This window comes from Miscanthus floridulus, chromosome 8 (assembly GCF_019320115.1).
Source record: "Miscanthus floridulus cultivar M001 chromosome 8, ASM1932011v1, whole genome shotgun sequence".
Classification (NCBI taxonomy): domain Eukaryota; kingdom Viridiplantae; phylum Streptophyta; class Magnoliopsida; order Poales; family Poaceae; genus Miscanthus; species Miscanthus floridulus.
In genome coordinates this window covers 214,253,123-214,271,930 of record NC_089587.1, presented here as the reverse complement: position 1 = coordinate 214,271,930, position 18,808 = coordinate 214,253,123, and the positions used below count along the sequence as shown (strand labels likewise).

The 18,808-nt window shown below is 46.1% G+C and overlaps 3 protein-coding genes across 3 annotated transcripts; 1 reads left to right on the top strand and 2 right to left on the bottom strand.

Moving 5' to 3' along the window:
* Nucleotides 1–433: 433 nt before the first annotated feature.
* Nucleotides 434–2,205, bottom strand: LOC136474902 (pentatricopeptide repeat-containing protein At1g05750, chloroplastic-like). The gene has a single exon (XM_066472475.1). The coding sequence runs from the start codon at nucleotides 2,191–2,193 to the stop codon at nucleotides 703–705; it is 1,491 nt and encodes a 496-aa protein (XP_066328572.1). The 5' UTR covers nucleotides 2,194–2,205; the 3' UTR covers nucleotides 434–702.
* A 1,180-nt stretch (nucleotides 2,206–3,385) lies between these two features.
* On the bottom strand, nucleotides 3,386–7,760 carry LOC136474901 (protein CPR-5-like). The gene is made up of 5 exons (XM_066472474.1): nucleotides 7,357–7,760; nucleotides 6,348–6,404; nucleotides 6,228–6,263; nucleotides 5,442–6,146; nucleotides 3,386–5,355 (listed from the first exon to the last, which is right to left on the bottom strand). The coding sequence occupies exons 1-5, from the start codon at nucleotides 7,594–7,596 to the stop codon at nucleotides 5,101–5,103; spliced, it is 1,293 nt and encodes a 430-aa protein (XP_066328571.1). The 5' UTR covers nucleotides 7,597–7,760; the 3' UTR covers nucleotides 3,386–5,100.
* Nucleotides 7,761–16,359: 8,599 nt separating this feature from the next.
* On the top strand, nucleotides 16,360–18,802 carry LOC136474900 (probable WRKY transcription factor 9). Its single transcript, XM_066472473.1, has 5 exons — nucleotides 16,360–16,804; nucleotides 17,009–17,155; nucleotides 17,376–17,765; nucleotides 17,869–17,982; nucleotides 18,143–18,802. Exons 1-5 carry the CDS (start codon nucleotides 16,388–16,390, stop codon nucleotides 18,800–18,802), a joined length of 1,728 nt encoding a protein of 575 aa, XP_066328570.1. The 5' UTR covers nucleotides 16,360–16,387.
* The last annotated feature ends 6 nt before the right edge of the window (nucleotides 18,803–18,808 follow it).

Sequence of the window (18,808 nt, the reverse complement as noted above, 5' to 3'; positions counted from 1 at the left end):
ATTCACGCGATTAATATGATGCCGAAACTTTATATTATTTTTCTTGAGCATCTTAATGATCTCAAATGCAAAAACTCAAAACTATAAATTTGTAAATCCCATCTAGGGCTACAACTTTCATAGAGAAAGTAACTTCATTTGAGACCATGTAAGAACGATATGATTTTTTCAAAGACGACAAAGCGCTTGTACGCGATTAATATACTACTGAAACTTTATTTAATTTTTTTAGTATCTTAAGGACCTCAAATGAAAAAACTTAAAACCAGAAAGTTGTAGATCTCGTCGAGAGCTATAATTTTCATATAAAGATCATATTCATCCGATATTGTATGAAAAAAGATACAATTTTTCTAAGATTGCGCCTTGCCGGACCAGTATGTATGGCGTGGCGCTACAGTGTTGTCACGCGGCAATGATTTCCACATGAAAATCGCTGCCCGACGCAGCAGATCGTGCCGCGCCGATGCATATGGCGCGGCAGCGTGTTTTGGCGCGCCACGGACTTTGGCGCGGCCAAAAGTGTTAGATTTGTAAATTTGTTTTAGAAAAAGGTTAAAAATAAAAATAAAAATCTCGTTTGTTGGACCAGCAAAAAACCACATTTACAGAGAGGGCAATCCACAGGCACAGGCAAAACTTTGAACCCTGTGGTGCTGCCTTGAAGTATTGCATCTTCCATATTCTTGCAGTCCCAGCAGCTCAATCCCCATCCAAGCTGCTGCTTCCATGATCATCACAAACATACATTGCCATCTCGTGCCTCAGTAGCCCAAGCATCTGGCCGATCTCCTCGGCCTGCGGATGGGACCGATCGCTCGACACGAACTCGTGCACGTCGCCATCGATCTCCACGGTGCTGTGCCCCGGCTGTTTCTTCACCCCGCGCGCTTTCATCAGGCTTCGGACCTTCCCCGCGCCGTCCCACTTCCCGACGGCCGCGTAGATGTTGGAAAGCAGCACGTAGTTGGCGTCGCCCCCGGGGTCTAGCTCGAAGAGGTGCTGCATCAGCTGCTCGGCCATGTCCAGGTCGCCGTGCATCCGGCAGCCCGCGAGGAGTGCCCCGAGCACCACCTCGTTGGGTCGCAGCGGCATCGTCTCCACCACGTGCATCGCCTCGTCCAATCGCCCGGCACGGCCGAGCAGGTCGACCACGCACCCGTAGTGCTCCATCCGCGCAGCGACACCGTACTCTGTCGTCATGAGGTCGTAGTACCTCAGGCCGTGCTCAGTGAGACCGGCATGGCTGCAAGCCGTGAGGACGCCGGTGAGCGTCACCGCGTCCGGCTTGAACCCCTGCCTCCGCATCTCCTCGAAGAGCTCGATCGCGTCCGTGCATCGGCCATTGGCTGCGAACCCGACGATCATCGAGTTCCAGGAGACCACCGTCCGCTTCCTAATGGAGCGGAACACCTGCGCTGCGAGGTTCACCTGTCCGCACCGCGCGTACATGTGGATCGGCGAGTTGGCAACGCGGACATTGCGCTCCAATCCCTGCCTGAGCACGAGCCGGTGCACCCACATCCCGAGCCCGAGCGCGCCTACCTCCGCGCATGTAGATACGACGGCGATCAACGTGATGTAGTCCGGCTTGACGCCGTCCAGCAGCATGGCGCGGAAGCAGTCGATGGCCTCGTCATGGCGCCCGTTCTTGACGAACCCGTCGATGAGCGCCGTCCATGAGACCTTGTCCGGGCCGGGCATCCCGTCGAACACCTCGAACGCCGCGTCCACGAGGCCGTTCCGCATAAGCCCGGAGATCATAGTGTTGTAGGTGACGACGGAGCGGACAGGCATTGTGTCGAACAGCTGGAGCGCGAGGTGCGGGAGGCGGGACGCGAGGTAGAACCGCTCGAGGCAGGTGCAGAGGAGGAGGTGGGAGGGGAATAGCTTGAGCGCGCGGGCGTGGAGGGTGAGGGCGAGGGGGCGGGCTAGCGGCGAGGATGGGGAGCCGGCGCAGGCGGAGAGGACGGTAAGCAGCGTGACGTCGTTCGGAGCCGGCGCAGCGGGGGAGGAGAGCATAGCGCAGAGAGACGCAGCCGCCGCATGCAGGTCACCCTGTCGCGCCTCGCGCGCCATGGTGGACGTCCAGGAGACAACGTCCCGCGGCGCATGGCGGGGTGCGCGTTGGGATTCTTTGGTGGAGCGCGGAGGTGGGGGAAGGGCGAGAAACGGAGCCGCGGCCACAGCCATGTTTCTGCTTAGTTTTTTCCTCGAGCACCGCCTGAGCCAACGCGGGAGACCCCCGTGTCATCCAGTTCAAGATTTCCATCCATGACGTGACTTTTAAAAAAAAAAATCATTTTCAAAATTCAAGACAAACTTGCACATGCCATTTCATATGGCCAGTTTAATAAGCATCTATAAAGCCATTATAGGCCACAATAAAAATAATTTGACCACACTCAGTTTTTAACTCCACTTATTCTGAATGAGAGCATTGCACAAACAAAAGCAAGTTCTGTTGAGAACTGATACATATAATTGATGCTGCAGCAACTCTTTACAGATCTATATCACCGTACATCACTGCTGTACACATAACAAATCCAAATAATGTGTACAAATAAATACAAATGATACATTGAGCTTCTGAGCCCCTTTACAACATACATGCATCTGAAGAACTATGTGCAAGCAAAACTTTCATGTGGGAGTCGATTCCCACTGAAGAAAAGAACACTAATGGGATGAGGAGACCACCTAGACCATGGAGAAGGGAAGGCAAATCATCAGATTCCAATCACTGTTGAAAATGTCCGTGCACAAAAGAGCCACAAAAGATATGCAATGAAACTGCAGAGACTAATTATATTTATAAGCTTCCTGGTAACAATAAATTACATAGGCGATATGTAGCGTCTTGCTCTTGATATCGGTAGTGGTGCACATAACTACAGAACCTGGCCCATCTGATTCGATAGTGGTGCACATAACTACAGAACCTGGCCCATCTGATATTTCACAAGGAGAGATTTTCTTGTCATTCCAATAACTCTGTTTACATATCTTCGGTCCGAGGATGAAAGGAAGCCAAACAAAATAGCTTTCCTCCTTTGCTACACTGAAATCCAATTCATATATGGTCCGAATGGACAACAGTGGCTAAAACTGAAAAAGCCTTTAGACCTTCGCAAAAAGGGTTTGAGCTTACACCGATAACCACAACCAATCTCTCAATAATCAATCCTCAATGTTACTTCCACTGAATCTGGACTTCAAATGTTGAACTGCTAGATCTTTCCAGTTTGACAGAGATGCAAATGGCAGCAAACCAGCCAAGCATGGCAGAATAAGTGACACCAAAACATAAAATGTGTATCGGCGGGCCCAATATGGTAAATGAACAGCCTTGGTCCTGTGAGTCACAGAAATAGGACCATAGAGCATGCGATGTAAAAGAGATGGCCAAATGTTTCCAAGTAAATGAATGGAGCAAAGGGCCTCCCAGTATATAAGCCATACATTTCCATCCCCGCCCAGTGTGTCGACACAATAACAACAAAGTCTTTAAGTCCCAAACAAGTTGGGGTAGGCTAGAATTGAAACCCAGCAGAAGCAATCAAGGTTCAGGCACGTGAATAGCTATTTTCCAAACACTTCTATGTAAGACTAAGTCTTTGGGTATATTCTATCCTTTCAAGTCTCCTTTTATTACCTCTATCCAAGTCAACTTCGGTCTTCCTCTGCCTCTCTTCACGTTATTGTCCTGACTTAAGATTCCACTACGCACCGGTGCCTCTGGAGGTCTCCGTTGGACATGTCCAAACCATCTCAACCGGTGTTGGACAAGCTTTTCTTTAATTGGTGTTACCCCTAATCTATCACGTATATCATCGTTCCGAACTCGATCCCTTCTTGTATGACCACAAATCTAACGCAACATACGCATTTCCGCGACACTTATCTGTTGAACACGTCGTCTTTTCGTAGGCCAACATTCTGCACCATACAACATAACATAGCAGGTCTAATCGCCATCCTATAAAACTTGCCTTTTAACTTCTATGGTACTCTTTTATCACATAGGACACCAGATGCTTGGCGCCACTTCATCCACCCTGCTTTGATTCTATGACTAACATCTTCATCAATATCCCCGTCTCTTTGTAGCATTGATCCTAAATATCGAAATGTATCCTTACTAGGCACTACTTGACATTCCAAACTAATATATTCCTCCTCCCGAGTAGTAGTGCCGAAGTTACATCTCATATACTCAGTTTTAGTTCTACTGAGTCTAAAACCTTTGGACTTCAAAGTCTCCTGCCATAACTCCAGTTTCTGATTCACTCATATCCGGATTTCATCAACTAGCGCTACATCGTCCGCAAAAAGCATACACCAAGGGATATTCCCTTGTATGTCCCTTGTTGTGACCTCATCCATCACTAAGGCAAACAGATAAGGGCTCAAAGCTGACCCTTAATGTAGTCATATCCTAATCGAGAAGTCATCCGTATCTCCATCACTTGTTCGAATACTAGCCACAACATTGTTGTACATGTCCTTAATGAGCCCGACGTACTTCGTGGGACTTTATGTTTGTCCAAAGCCCACCACATAACATTCCTTAGTATTTTATCATAAGCCTTCTCCAAGTCAATAAAACCATGTGTAGGTCTTTTTTTTCTCCCTATACCGCTCCATAACTTGTCTTATTAAGAAAATGGCTTCTATGGTTGACCTTCCAGGTATGAAACCAAATTGGTTCATAAAGACCCGCTATATTGCTCTCAAGCGATGCTCGATAACTCTCTCCGATAGCTTCATAGTATGGCTCATCAACTTAATTCCCCGGTAATTAGTACAACTTTGAATACCCCCTTTATTCTTGTAGATCGGTACCAATATACTTCTCCTCCACTCGTCAGGCATCTTGTTCGATCGAAAAATATGGTTGAACAGCTTGGTTAGCCATATTATAACTATGTCCCCGAGGCATCTCCACACCTCGATTGGGATACCATCCGGTCCCATCGTCTTACTTCTTTTCATCCTTTTCAACATCTCTCTGACCTTAGATTCTTGGATTCTCCGTACAAAGCACCTATTGGTGTCATCAAAAGGTCATCCAACTGAAAGGTTGTGTCCGTATTCTCACCATTGAACTCCCAATAACCACAAACAACGGCTTCCAAAATAACCACAAAGAACTCCCAATATCATAACATTGAATGTTAATGGCATGTTTGGTCCAGTCATTGTAGAACGCTGGAATATCAACCAACCAATTAATAGGAGCATCAAAATTCCAAAGAATATCCTTGTTGCTGCTATCACATGGCATTTGAAAAGCAACAAACCAGAGTTGAATGCTGACACTGAACTTGGCATCCACCAAGATGTATACTCCTGCAAGAAAAGGGAGCACATGATATGAGCTTCTCAACAATGACACTGGAAACAGCTAATTTGTATCGGAAAAATGTGGTACATACCCTTGAAATTGCTGCACAGGCTGAAGTAGCAGCAGTTATACGCTGGTACGAGTAAATACATGTTCCATATCCAAAACAGACAGACATGAGTACCACTGCAGTAAGAAGCATATCTATAAGTTTCCTGAAAAGTTCTGCATGTTTTGTATCCTCCATTTCAGTCTTGAATTTCTTCTCTTTGAAAGAGGCTTTCTGAAATCCCATCCGAACTTTGATCTTCTCTAACATGTGTGAATCGGAGCTCAGAGCTAACTGAGATCGGCTCAATTGCAATTTTCTCATAGTAAGTCCTATTACAAGCTCCTTGAGCTCATTTGAACGAGCTTGCTCATTCAGAGATCTCTCAAATACACTAAGGATGTGCTGATCAATTTCTGGATTAGATCTGCTACGAGTAAGGTGAACCAGCTGATGATTGACGCCCGTATGAAGAACAATCTGATTATTCATGGAACTCGGGGGCATGTCAGCCTGGACATCATGTATCTGACTTTGTGAATCAGCACCACCCAACTTTATTTCAGGTAATGAATCAGCACCACCCAACTTGATTTCATCAGGTACAGAATTACCATCTTTGTAAGAACATTGCGCCATATCTTGCTCATAGACAGGTGTTTCATTGATAAGGTGAATGGTTCTCAGTGTACTACCAAAAGCTTTCTCAAAGTTACTCATGAAACTCTGAAATTTGTCACCATAAATCTACACCACAAAAAAAAGAGCTATAAGAAGCTTATGGGAAGTGGAAACAGAGTAGTCAAAAAGAAACCGGCCTGCTCATACATTTGTTAAGGACTCCTTCACTGCCGAGGTACACATCTGCATCCAGAATTGGTGTGAGACATCCATGGTTTTGTTCCAAACAGCAATCATTTACGAGAAGACTGAAGACAGCATATGTACCTTTGAGAGGACATCAGGTCCTAATCTTCCTTCAGAACCACTGCATCTATTTAGAACCTGTAAGAGAAGGAGGTGTTAGTTTTTGAATCTGATTGGTGTTTCCCCATGTAGATCCACCTAAAATCATTTCACTAATTGCACAATTTGAGTTACTGATAGAATGTACTTCCTCCTATTAGGCCAAAAATATAAGTAGCAAACATTCCAGCACGCACTATCAATTAGAATATTAGGATGAGATGCTCATACCTTTACACCTTGATATAAACAAGCATGCAGTGCTTAAGATTCAAACTCATAGAAGTTATTTTTAAAAACAAAAATAACAGTTAACAACAGAACATAAGTCAAACAGGACCATAATCAAGATAAGCATTAAAAATCAAAGTATGTCGTCCCCAGCCCTTTAGCTATGTGGTGCATTCATATGGCAAGTTCTGAACTGAACAGCCAAAAATAATCTTTCATGAGCCAGCAAGAATAGTAGGATCTGATTCATCCAAAGTTCCTTTACTTTTTTTTACAGAGGTAACCTGGCTTTTTATAGAAAGTATATACAAGTATACAGTTCCTATACTTTTCCCCCAATCGGAACTGAACAGTTCAAAATTCTTACACATTCTGTCCATTTGAATTGAGGCTTCAAACAGCATTATCCCAAGTTCGACAGAACTCATCAATTTTGCACTGAATAAAATAGAAATCTTCAGTGGCTCCGCTTGAGCAGCACCTCATGTTTGGTAGAACATTATGCAGTCACAAACTCAATTAAAGATCAGAGCAGCTGGGTCTTGAGATACTGTGACACAATGGAAGCGCCACTGGGAGAGCCAAATAACCACAATATGTAGTAACCAACTACATATTCTTGCGAACGCTCGCACAAAATTCTAACCATGCAAACATAGCAGGGCAAGCTGGATCGCACGAAGGGCGTAAAGATTGAATCTTTGGGTCGCCGCTGCCTAGGCAAGAAGAGAAGGAAAGAGGCAAGACACATCCCGCTCACCTGGGCAAGCACCGCGGCGAAGGACATCCCGAAAGGCAGCGCGAGATCCTGCACATCGCCGCCACCGGCTCTCTCCCCTCCCTTAACGGCCACCACCCGCCGCCGCCGCCGCCGCAGGTGCACCCCCTTCCGTAGCCAGGAGCGCCCGGACGCCGAGCCGCCGTAAGACGAGGCCGACGACGCCGACGAGGACGCCCCGCCGGCCTCCAGCGAGGCGGCGGCGATATGGGCCCCGTCCATACGGGAAGGGGGGCCCGTGGGGAAGAGAGGGGCTAGGGTTTATTGACTGAAGCTGTGCAATTCTGCCCTGGACTCTGCGTGGAAGTGAGTGAAGTAAGGAAGGAAATCTTCGCCCTGGCCGTTTGTGAGTTCGTCGTGCTCGTCTCGGCTCTTAACGGGAGGAGAGGTCCGGCTATGAAACGAACTGGAGATGGGGACGCGAGAGCGAGACGGCGTCGTAATGACGCCGAGTTAGCCGTTGAAGCAACCGCGGAAGGAAACTCCGGTGAACTCGCGCGTGTAAAACAGAACACCTTCTTGTGTCATAAAAGTTCGTTCGGACGTGGATTAGTCGTTGCTTTCGGGCGGTTCTGTTTGAATTTATCGAATAATCTACAGTATTTGTATGAGACAATAAAATAGCTTCAGTCGACTTATTAGCTGTTTTTAATACCAGCTGAATAGCCCTTGCTTGTGTATTTTTTTTTACCGTTGCTTATTAAAATCTCTTTTTTTTTTGTTAAAAACAGTGAAAAAACATTTTAATCCTTAGCAATCTTAAACTGGTGAAAGGTTGTACATGCCACGTTGTTTCCTGTAAACATACAACATGCATCGATGAAGTTTAAAGGGTTAATTGAAATTTCAAGCTTCTCACATCAGATCGGAAGACACGAAGTTTCGGAGTCAGTTAGCAGAAACTGCTCCCAAGCACTGGTAAATTGGGTTGGCCTCACTGGCACACTACTTTGGGCCTTGTCAACGATTTTCCGGCCCGCGTTTCACGTCAAACGGACAGACGGCCGACAGTACACGCAAGGCATCACATCGCATGCCCGTTTCCGCTCACGAGGCTGCTTAGCTCCTACTGGGCCCGCGTTGGGCCGTAGAGTGGCACCGCCGCGCCGGCCCACCCCTCCCGTTCTCTGTGCTCGCGAGCGCCAGTCGGTCGGCGACCAAACCCATTCTGATGAGCGGAGCAGCCAGCAGCAGCAGTGTCGTTGTCGACTCTGACAGGTTCACGTCAAACCTCCTTTTTCAGATATTTGGACCTAGGAAGCGAGCAGGAGGACCAGATCACCTCCTGGACCTACAAGGCAGAGGGATCATGCTGTATCCAGCTTGAAGGTTGCACATTTCCAAATTCCCGTGGCTGATTGATTTGTTGGAAACATTGGGCGCCACAGCGTGTTGCAACTTGCAAGTTTTTTCTCTGGTTACTGCTGCGAAATCGGCAACGGACTTCGGACAGACGGCAACAACGAGGCTGGGACTGGGAGGGAGAACAACTACTTGTGCCCCCTTTGCTTTCGGAACTTGGAAACGGCGACCTGTTCACCGAATGCCCGTATGCAAGAGCTCTCCGGTGGAACAAAGCTGGAACCTGGAGTACGGCCAGTTGGACCAAACACACAACAATCCTTAGCTGGTACTCAGACATGGTGAGATTTTGATCATATGACTAATAATTTGGACACAAAAGCATGCACGGTCTACCTCTTGCCTAAAACCACTGTGAAGTGTCTTGATAAAATCAGAAGAACCTTTTTTTGGCAAGGGGGTGGAACAAAAAAGAAATATCGTCTTGTTAAATGGAAGATTATTTGTAAAAGTAAAAAGAAAGGTGGACTGGGGATTAAGGATTTGAGGAATATGGATATTAGTTTGTTGTGTAAATAGTCGTGGAAACTAGAAAAGGAAGAAGGCTTATGGCAACAAATCATTAAGTTCAAATATCTGAAAAACCTAACAATTCAGGAAGTGAAACACAAGCTTAATGACTCCCCTATGTGGTATGATTTGCTCAAGATCAAAAACATTTATCTCCAAGGGAGAGGTTTGTCTATAGGTAATGGAAGCTTAACTAGGTTTTGGTTTGATCCCTGGCTATATAATGAGCCTTTATATGTGACTGCTCCTATTCTTTTTGAGTTATGTGAAAACAAAAATATCACTGTGGCACATGCTTTAGGGGGAGTCCCGATTACCTTTAGAAGATGGTTGTATGAGGAATTGAGAATGGCCTGGGAGGCCATATGGAGAGATGCTTCTAATTTTCATCTAAGTTTGTATGGCTATTAGGGAAAAAAGGAACTTTCACTGTTAAATCAGTTTACAACGCTCTTAGTAGCTCATCAACTGGGGTCTACCACAGAAAGATTTGGAAAGGTAAGATTCCAGAGAAAATTAAGATCTTTTTATGGCTAATGTCTAATGGGGCTATTCTGACAAAAGACAATTTGGTTAAAAAGAAGTGGCAAGGTGATCCTAGTTGTGTTTTCTGTGACCAGGGAGAAACCATTTCACATCTTTTTTTCCAATGCCCTGTGGCTAGGGTGATTTGGATGGTTGTGGCTAAATGCTTTGGCGCTTCAAACATTCCTACCAATCTCCAACAGTGTTGGGTATGGTGTGAAAAGTGGTTGCCATTTGGGGAAAAGTATCACCCGTGGGGGATAGCTGCCATTTGTTGGGCAATTTGGAAATGTAGAAATAGAGCTGTTTTGACAAAAAAAAATTCATTAATAGTCCGCTTGAGATTGTGTGTCACGCCTGCGCACTTATGAAATACTGGGCAGGCCTGTTTGCAGAGCTCGATCAAGAACAGCTGGTGGAAGGCGCTAACACAATGCTGAGGGTCGCCAAGGAAATCCTCGCTGCACAAACCGCAAGACAAGTGAACCAACTGCTGCTGCAAGACAGTGAAAGCTCAGAGCATGATGAGGACCCGAACATGGAGAATTAGGGGGTTGGTTCTGTGTTGGCCGAGTGTCTGTGTGTGAAATAGGGTTTTGGCCTGGAAACTTTGGTCCATCTGGACGGTGATCTGGGTGTTTCTTTATCTTTAGCTGTTCGCTTTGCCTCTCAAGTTAACTCTGTTAAGGTTCTGTTTGGGTAAGTTGGTAGCTTTTGGTAAGTGGTAGTAGTCTTTTATTCTGGTTTCAGGCCTAGTGCATCGATTCTGGGATCTCCCTGCGTGGTGATCCGCAGTATCTCAGTTCTGTCTTCTGTTTCCCTGCCTTATCTGTAAACTTGCTGAATGCTGTGTATTTCCGTTCATCGTAATGGAAATGGGTAGTTCCCGAGTGGAAAAAAAAAGCATGCACGGTTGGATTTTCAAGAGACGGGGAAAAGAACGTGGGCAGACTTTTTTGTGGATCTTCAGAACTCGGTTACCTTCTGCAGCCGTGCAGGGGCCATGCTAGAATCATATATAGTACTATGTACTCCTGATGCTTGCTTCTGATCGATCTGCTGAGGCTATCATACATTACACACGTAAATTAGCAGCCCGGTTTCAGCAACGCGTCCGGATTGGCCCGATGCGCCATTAGCTAGGGGCTAGGGCCCACTAGCTCCTCTCTGTCTCATCAGACGCCAAACAAAGGATGGCATGGCAGTCGGCAGAGCGGAGTGGCACACTATCATGAGAGTCTACTCAAACGGAGTGCACGCAAGAGGCCAGGCGGTTGCTATCCTAATTCCTATGCCTCCGCGTAGCTAGCTAGAGAATAGAGATAGAGATAGCAATGCAAGTTGTTACCAGGTGAGGCACGAGTGACCAGTCAGTCAGTGATCAGCCAGTCCTCTGTCGCTGCACCTTGGGGCCGGCCATTTTAATTCCCATTCCCCCGTAGCCGTAGGCAAGCGTGGCTACGAGGCGGGCGGTAGTGTGTCTCTTGGACGGGGTTAACTAATCTGTTGTAGGCTAAACAAGGGTCAAACCCACCCACAGCAGCAGCTCGATGCTCGCCTCGATCGGATCGAGCCTGCTGTACGTTTACCTCGCACGTCTACACATGCTGCATCTCCTTCCCATCCTTCTCACTACTCAGCTCGCGAGGACCGACGACCAGCAGCCCTAGCCCCTAGCCATTCGATCACGGATCGGAGCGAAGAAGCCAGATCCCAGTCCATCGGCGTTGAAGCTCGTTCATGGCGTGAAAAAAAAAATCGTTAACCGACGACGGATTATACACTGATCGATCACAAGGCCCACCAGTTGCAATTAGATGCAGTGCAGGCCGGAGGATCAAGGGTTTTTTATTTGATCCAGAAGCGCAAGTTTTTTTATTTAATAATTCATTCGGCCAATGACGACCCGTAGACGTTCCATGCTGCTGCCGAGTCTGAGAGATGGTCAATTAGATACAGATACAGATGCAGCACAGCAGTCGGAGAGATGCTGCTGAACTTTCTTTCCCCGGCTCTCCCGCTCTGCACGTGAGTGTTCGTGAGGGCTGCCGCTGCATATAGACCATAGAGTATTCGGCGATGACCGTGGCGGGCAGCAGCAGCCAGCAGGGCATGCATCAGGCACTTGATACAGCAGAGAGTTCAAGTTGAACCTTGTTTTGTTTACACGCACGCACGCATCGGGTGCCGTGCTCCATTATAGTACGGCTATTGATCATTTGCCCATGTCAAGATCCATGGATAATGTGACGCGATGGAACAATGGAGGGGTGAATGGGTGATACGTGTCGCGTCACCAACACGTTACATATACTCTAGGAGGATAGGGTGTTTCAATCACCAGTGGTTTGTTTCACTATTTATTACATTATCACTGATGCTACTAGTTAGTGTGATCGTGAACCTAGCTAAGTTACGTGCAGTCTTGACACGGATCTGGTAACGTGCGTGACTTGCATTTGTGTAGGTACCCCATGTTGACAATTAACTTAACACACGCTATATATGCTGAAGATTATGACTCCCTTATCTCTCCATGGAAATTCAGAACCAAAGGATCGGAATTCGGAAATGGTCAGAATTCACTCCTAAATCCTCCTCGTGGCAAATATCGCGATCCAGCACTGGTCTCTCGTGGAACGATCAACGTGCAAACTCGACAAAACCAGCAGATTGATGGCGAAAGCTTAATATTCCATGTCCGTCTCTCTGCTTGAATATTTTACCACGCATGCATTCTCACCGTCAAAAACGTGAAATAATAATAACGGTCATATATACGACTTGTGCGTACGCATATGCATCGTATATGTAGCATACTAAGCGAAAAACAAATCCTTTTTTTAAGAAAGACATAATAAGCCAGTAGTTCTCGGGATTCATAAAGTCATTACAAAAATCTCGTTGTAGACAGACATGTTATCTACCCAAATCAGGTTGAAAATTGAATTTCGAATATAATGAACCTAACAGGCTGGGCTATACTCATAAGAAAAAACAAATTGATTATTTAATGAACCGGAAAAGATGATGGCGCTGATTAATACATACAATCGATCGACGGATCCAGAATAATCCGGCTTGCCAAAAGACGGCCACGTGAAACGACCCATGGAAACTTCCAAGCAAAGATGCCACGGCAGACACACTAGCTGTAGCTATAGCTTAACGCGAGCAGAGGTCGTCGCCCCGCCGTGATCGCCAAAAAATTGGAAAATCGTCCGTTAAGATAAACATCCCAACGCACTAGCATGTCATGTGTACCGAGGTAAACACTGTTACTATAGAAATGATTTTGTCAATAACCGTCTCTAAAAGTAGTGAATGATTTAGCACGCCACGATTCTTTGGAGGCTGCTGCAAAACTTAACCACCTCTATAAATATTCTCTATTTAATAGAGGTGGCGAGAAAGCCTAACAACCTCTAAAAGTATCATTTCTAGTGACGTTTGAAAATTTGACCAGTCAAAAAAATATGTGCAACACAGTACAATACATATTTTTTTTAAATCAAGAGTTGCAGATCTCGAAAGTACTTGGCAATTTGTCCCCCCTTTAAAAATGTGCAACATAGTGAAATTTATAACCTTTTGCAAATCAAGTCAGATGAAGAAAAAGTTATATCAGTAGTTGATAGTGTTTTCATTTGAAATCATTTAGGCCCGACAATTATGTTTTAAGTTTTCAAATTTGTTTTTTATTTCTGAAATTGATCGTGGATAGAGAAATGACCTATATCAAAGTTGTTTACTCGACGAGATCTAAAAGTTTCCAACTTAAACTTTTTTCATTTTAATTCATTTCGGGTCTCAAATATTCATTTCAATATTCGCTTAAGTGAATACAGAAGGATTAGGTTATGAGTTCGATCCTCCCTGTGGCCGCATGTGCATGTATTTCACGCAAATCCGTGAGGGTTACTTGGCGGGCTTCTTCGAGAGTCAAAAATTTGTTATTTTTGGCTTGATATTCAAATTCTATGAAATGGTTTCCTAGAGGCATCTGGATTTAAGCCCGCCTCTAGAAATCGATTTTTACAGGTAGCTAGGTTTTAATCAACCTTTAGAAATCAATTTTTAGATACAATGAAATAACAATCTCTAGAAATCGTTGATTTCTAAAGACACGCATGTGCAGGTAGGGGAAGCAGCCGTATCTGAAAACCCATTATAACCGTCTCTAAAAAAAGCTTTTCTATCATAGTTCACAAAATTACGAAGAATTATAATTTTTCGAACAAAAAGACCAAAATGTTGAAATAATTAACAAGCCTATGTATGGATGTACGTACTCTAGATCACTTTGCTATGCTATGACCCAAACTTTTCTATCTTTGAACTACATCTACAAGTTCAAATAAGACGCACTATCAAAACATATATTAATAAAACTATTTAATACTATAGATGTTGATATATATTTTTCAATAGATTTGATTAAAATTAGAGAAATGTGGCTTAGGTTAAAACTAAAGTGAAATATAATTTAGAATGGAGGGAGTAGCTAGGAGATGTTTCTGAATATATAGATGACATCAGATTCCCCTGCAATTAGGGTTTTCAATTTCGGTATCCCTCAAAATTACCAAAATTTTAGTGAAATTTTCACCAATTTTTTAGAGACTTAAGAAGAAATATTATTCAAAATTTTTGGATCTAAACAAAATATTAGAAGATTTATGACTACATATCCATTGAATAGAAGAATATGCAACATAAACAATAGAAAATATAGGTATAGAGTTATACATTTACAATAAAGCATATGCATCAGTGTAATACAAAATTTTGGATTTTTCTTTCAGCTACATTGAAATTACTGAAATTCATGAAATTTCACAGAAATTTTGAACCATGTGGGCAGTTACTCCTACTTAAAAGGAGAATAGTCCAAGCAGACAATGCTCCACATATATTTTCTTTAAATATAATTAATCCTACAATAGCTCCATCTCGAAGCTTTGTTGATTTCGTACGGGGCTTCTCCTCTCCTGAAGAGCTGGCATTTTTTCCAAACTAGCTACAAAAACTAAAGGTTTATATATTTGTACAAGTCAGAGATGTTGCAGTAAGCTTTTATCCTAATTAGCTGCGTGATTGTCTATACATGACTGCATGGGTAATATATTTATGCTTCTAGCTAGGGCTAACAATATAAGAGCCTTGAGATCTATTCCAAATCCAAGGTCCACAAGGAACAAGGGTTAGCCAGTTTTTGGTTCCAACAACCAGTTGACCTGAATCATCATGAGGAAGCATATAACTATATAATAAAGTGAATAAAAGAAAAGAGAAACATGATCAGATCGAAGGTGTAGTATATTACGGAAGAGAGCATAGTTGAGCAGAAAACTAGCTAGCTAGTGCACAAAAACGCCCCGTGAAATTCTGTGTGGCCCAAGCAAGTTGACTCAAGATTCTGTATGTACGGCGCCAACTTGGCCTGCCTTGTGTTCAGTTGGTAGTACTGAGATTAGAAGGAGAGGGGCACTGAAATGGCTACTGCATTGTTAGGATGCAGACGATGGCATGCCATGGGTCAACACATTGCAGAGGTCTGAGTAACAGAGACATCGAAGCAAGTGTATAAAATCTGTGGATCACAAAGCCTTAGGAAAACAAAATGGCCACGCCTTAATTAGCTACTTTTCTTTCTCCAAACCATCATTTGCTAGGTTTACATAGACGCAACACAGTCGTGGGCATTTCTTAATACACTGCAATCACCATATTTTCTTATTTCAGAAGACAGAAGGCATCCAAGTAGTATTTTCATCAAACGCATGCATGTTGCATTTCTTTGTCCTGTTGATGAAGTCTCTACAGCTATATATCTTCTCCATCAAATCATTAACATTGTTTGAACCACTGGGATACTAAACTAATGTGACATTATATGATAAGTCAATAGTTCGAATATAGCAGTTCGTTCTATGATATATACTAGAACATTGAAAGTTGACATATGTGGATGTCATGCTTTTTGTTATAAAATCTGTGCTACATATATATACTAGCCCACAATTTGATCTGTCCTGTCCTAAGATCAATGGGGGAAATTAAGGTGGGTGATGATAGCAACGTCAGCCCCTGATCAGAGAAATTCCAAAGAGTTGACCTGGGCTCCATACAATACCAATCCTTGGCGTTGGAAGCGCTCCTCGCATCACATGACGGAGCACCCCACTTGACTGGGTATTCTTGTCATTTGGATCACACCACCGTGCGCTAACACACCCTTCAAATTAATCGTCTATCGCCATTGCTCATACATCGTCTCATTGACTTGTGAAAACCAGGTACCCTCTGTGTGTCTCTGACATGTGTGCCCCCCAAATAGATAAATGTTGCTTGGTAGGTTGTGTATGCAGCCATGCATGTACCAAAGTAGGCTGGCTATTTGTTGAATAGGAAATGACATGAGATAATAGGTTTGATGAGAGAGGAGTCTCCCTTCTCATTGCCTCTTTAATACGTCTTAGACAACCCGGACATTGACTTAGATGCCTCGGGAGAAGCAGCATTGGGATTTAAGACCGTTCCTCCTTATATTAGCTGTACAGACTGCAGAGAGACAAAGGTACACAATTAAGCTAACTAGATAGAGGTCAAGAGCATGTCATCCAAGAAGAAGAGAGCCGCGATAGATCTCTCCCTAGAGGCGGAGAGGAGTGATGAAGACCACAGTGGCGGCGGCAGAGGCAAAGGCGATCGCCGCCGGGACAAGGATGATGGTGAGGTGGACAAGAAAGAAGAACGGTTCAAGGAGCAAGGAGAGGCGCCGAAAGAGGAAACCGGCGAGGAGAAGGTGGTAGTTGAAGTGGTTGTAGACCAAGGAGGAGACGGCACCAAGGAGATCAAATATAGGCCTCAAGAAGGAGAGGAGATGGAGGACGACAAGCAATCGGCAGCGGACGCCCACGGCGACGGTGAGAGCCATGGGGGCGAAACTCGTGCGCAGGACAAGAACGTGGTAGAGGCCGCCGGCAACGGCGACGGGGACGATAGCTACAGCACCATGGTGCAAGACGAGGTAAAGCACATATACTAGCTTACAGAGTTACAGTCAATCTGCAAATTAAAGGGCTGTGCTAGCGTGGCTGCTAGCTAGATGTACTATAGTGTAGTTATTTTTCGATAGGTGGCGCAAGTGTTGCTAATTAACCTTTGCAGATAAGCAGCGAGTGTTCATCTTGTTTAATTCCCCCTGTAATGACATGCGTGTGTATGTCTTCAGGTGAGCGCGATGCAGGAGGAGATGGAGAAGATGAAGGAGGAGAACCGGATGCTCCGGCGAGCCGTCGACCGGACCGTGCGTGACTACCACGAGCTGCAGAAGAAGGTAGAAGCCTGCTATCAGCAGCAACAGGCAGATGAGCCTAAGGTAATAGAGGAGTAGCTAATAATCCTACGCTAATCAATTAATCTCTTATCTAGCTAGCTAGGGTGTTATCCAATTGTAGCCTACTATTCTACTCCATGTTACCATCTAGCTAGCTAGCGCCAATCTCGTGCCGCTTTTAAAATTCTTCCACGTGACACCATAATTACCATGTCAATTGGATCCGTGGTTTGATTTGATTTCTAATTCGATGCGCGCGCAGGAGCCCGAGGTGTTCCTTTCCCTCGGCGCTACCGCCGCCGGGACTGGCGGCGGCTTCCCGGAGCCGAAGCGCAAGGAACGGCAAGCAGCGCGGCGGCCGTCTGTGGGGAGCGATGACACCGACGACGACGCCAAGGAGGATCTTGGGCTATCCCTGAGCCTGAGAGCGTCGTCGTCGTACGAGGATGAGAAGCTGGAGGCGGGGCATGCACACGACTTGGAAGGTACCGACGGCAAGGCGAAGGGCTACGCGCTGCTGGAGAGTAGCAAGCTCGGGGTACCGGCGGCCGCCGGTGGCGACCTTGCCGCGGCCGGGATCACGAGCCAGAGCGTCAACCCGGCCAACCGCAAAACTAGGGTTTCCGTGCGCGTCCGATGCCAAGGCCCCACTGTAAGACGCATGCAGCTGCATCTCACTGATCGAGTTCTTGTGCATGATTTCACGGCCAAGTTGATGATGAGACGAGTGATCCCGTTCGAGTGCGTGCATGCAGATGAACGACGGGTGCCAGTGGAGAAAGTACGGGCAGAAGGTCGCCAAGGGCAACCCGTGCCCGCGAGCTTACTACCGGTGCACCGTCGCGCCGGGATGCCCGGTGCGCAAGCAGGTAACCAAATATTTGCCTTGCCACTTCAGCGCATGCGTTGCAGTCCCTGCCACTAAATTTCGTCGCACCGGCCGGCTGCTTCGAATTATGTGTACGTGTGCATCACTGCATCAGTGCATGGAGTGAGCGATTCGTGATAAATGGTGTGCGCGATTTGCAGGTGCAGCGATGCCTAGAAGACATGTCGATCCTGGTGACGACGTACGAGGGTACGCACAACCACCCGCTCCCCGTCGGCGCCACCGCCATGGCCTCCACCACCTCCGCCGCGGCCACATTCATGCTGCTCTCCAGCACGAGCTCCTCCTCCTCCATCTCCGAGGCTGGCGGCGGCTCAGCGGCGCCTCCCTACCTCAGCCCCCCGTACCTGCTCAACTCCACATCCCACCACTCCGCCGCTTCGCCGCTGCTCAGCGCACCACCGTCGTCAATGCCCAGCGCCCCTGGCGCGGCCACTGGCGTGCAGCATCTCAACATGTTCGGGCATTCGTCGTCCATGCTAGCTCAGCAGGCGCCACATTTCAGCAGCAAGTACCCGTGGTCATCGGACCCTTCGCAGGGCATCGGTGGTGGTGGTCTGCCAGCAGGGAGCAAGAGGCCGTTTTGGAGCACCGGCGGCGACGAGAAGATGACAGCGACATTGCCGGACAATGTCGGCGCAGTCATGGCAGACCCAAGTAAGTTCTCCGTGGCGATCGCTGCCGCGATCAACAGCTATATGGGGAAGGACGGGCAGGTGGTGGGCGGCAAGGACGGGGAGAGTAGCAGCAGCAAGAGTAGTAACAAGTGGGGGGTGGTCGAATCACTTCCACCTCCATGACTAGTA

Coding starts and splice junctions, on each gene's coding strand:
- LOC136474902 (XM_066472475.1), bottom strand. CDS start 2,193: ATGGCTGTGGCCGCGGCTCCGTTTCTCGCCCTTCCCCCACCTCCGCGC.
- LOC136474901 (XM_066472474.1), bottom strand. CDS start 7,596: ATGGACGGGGCCCATATCGCCGCCGCCTCGCTGGAGGCCGGCGGGGCG. Junction 6,405..7,356: donor TCGCCGCGGTGCTTGCCCAG/GTGAGCGGGATG, acceptor CTTCTCTTACAG/GTTCTAAATAGATGCAGTGG. Junction 5,356..5,441: donor CCTGTGCAGCAATTTCAAGG/GTATGTACCACA, acceptor CTTTTCTTGCAG/GAGTATACATCTTGGTGGAT.
- LOC136474900 (XM_066472473.1), top strand. CDS start 16,388: ATGTCATCCAAGAAGAAGAGAGCCGCGATAGATCTCTCCCTAGAGGCG. Junction 16,805..17,008: donor GCACCATGGTGCAAGACGAG/GTAAAGCACATA, acceptor GTATGTCTTCAG/GTGAGCGCGATGCAGGAGGA. Junction 17,983..18,142: donor GATGCCCGGTGCGCAAGCAG/GTAACCAAATAT, acceptor CGCGATTTGCAG/GTGCAGCGATGCCTAGAAGA.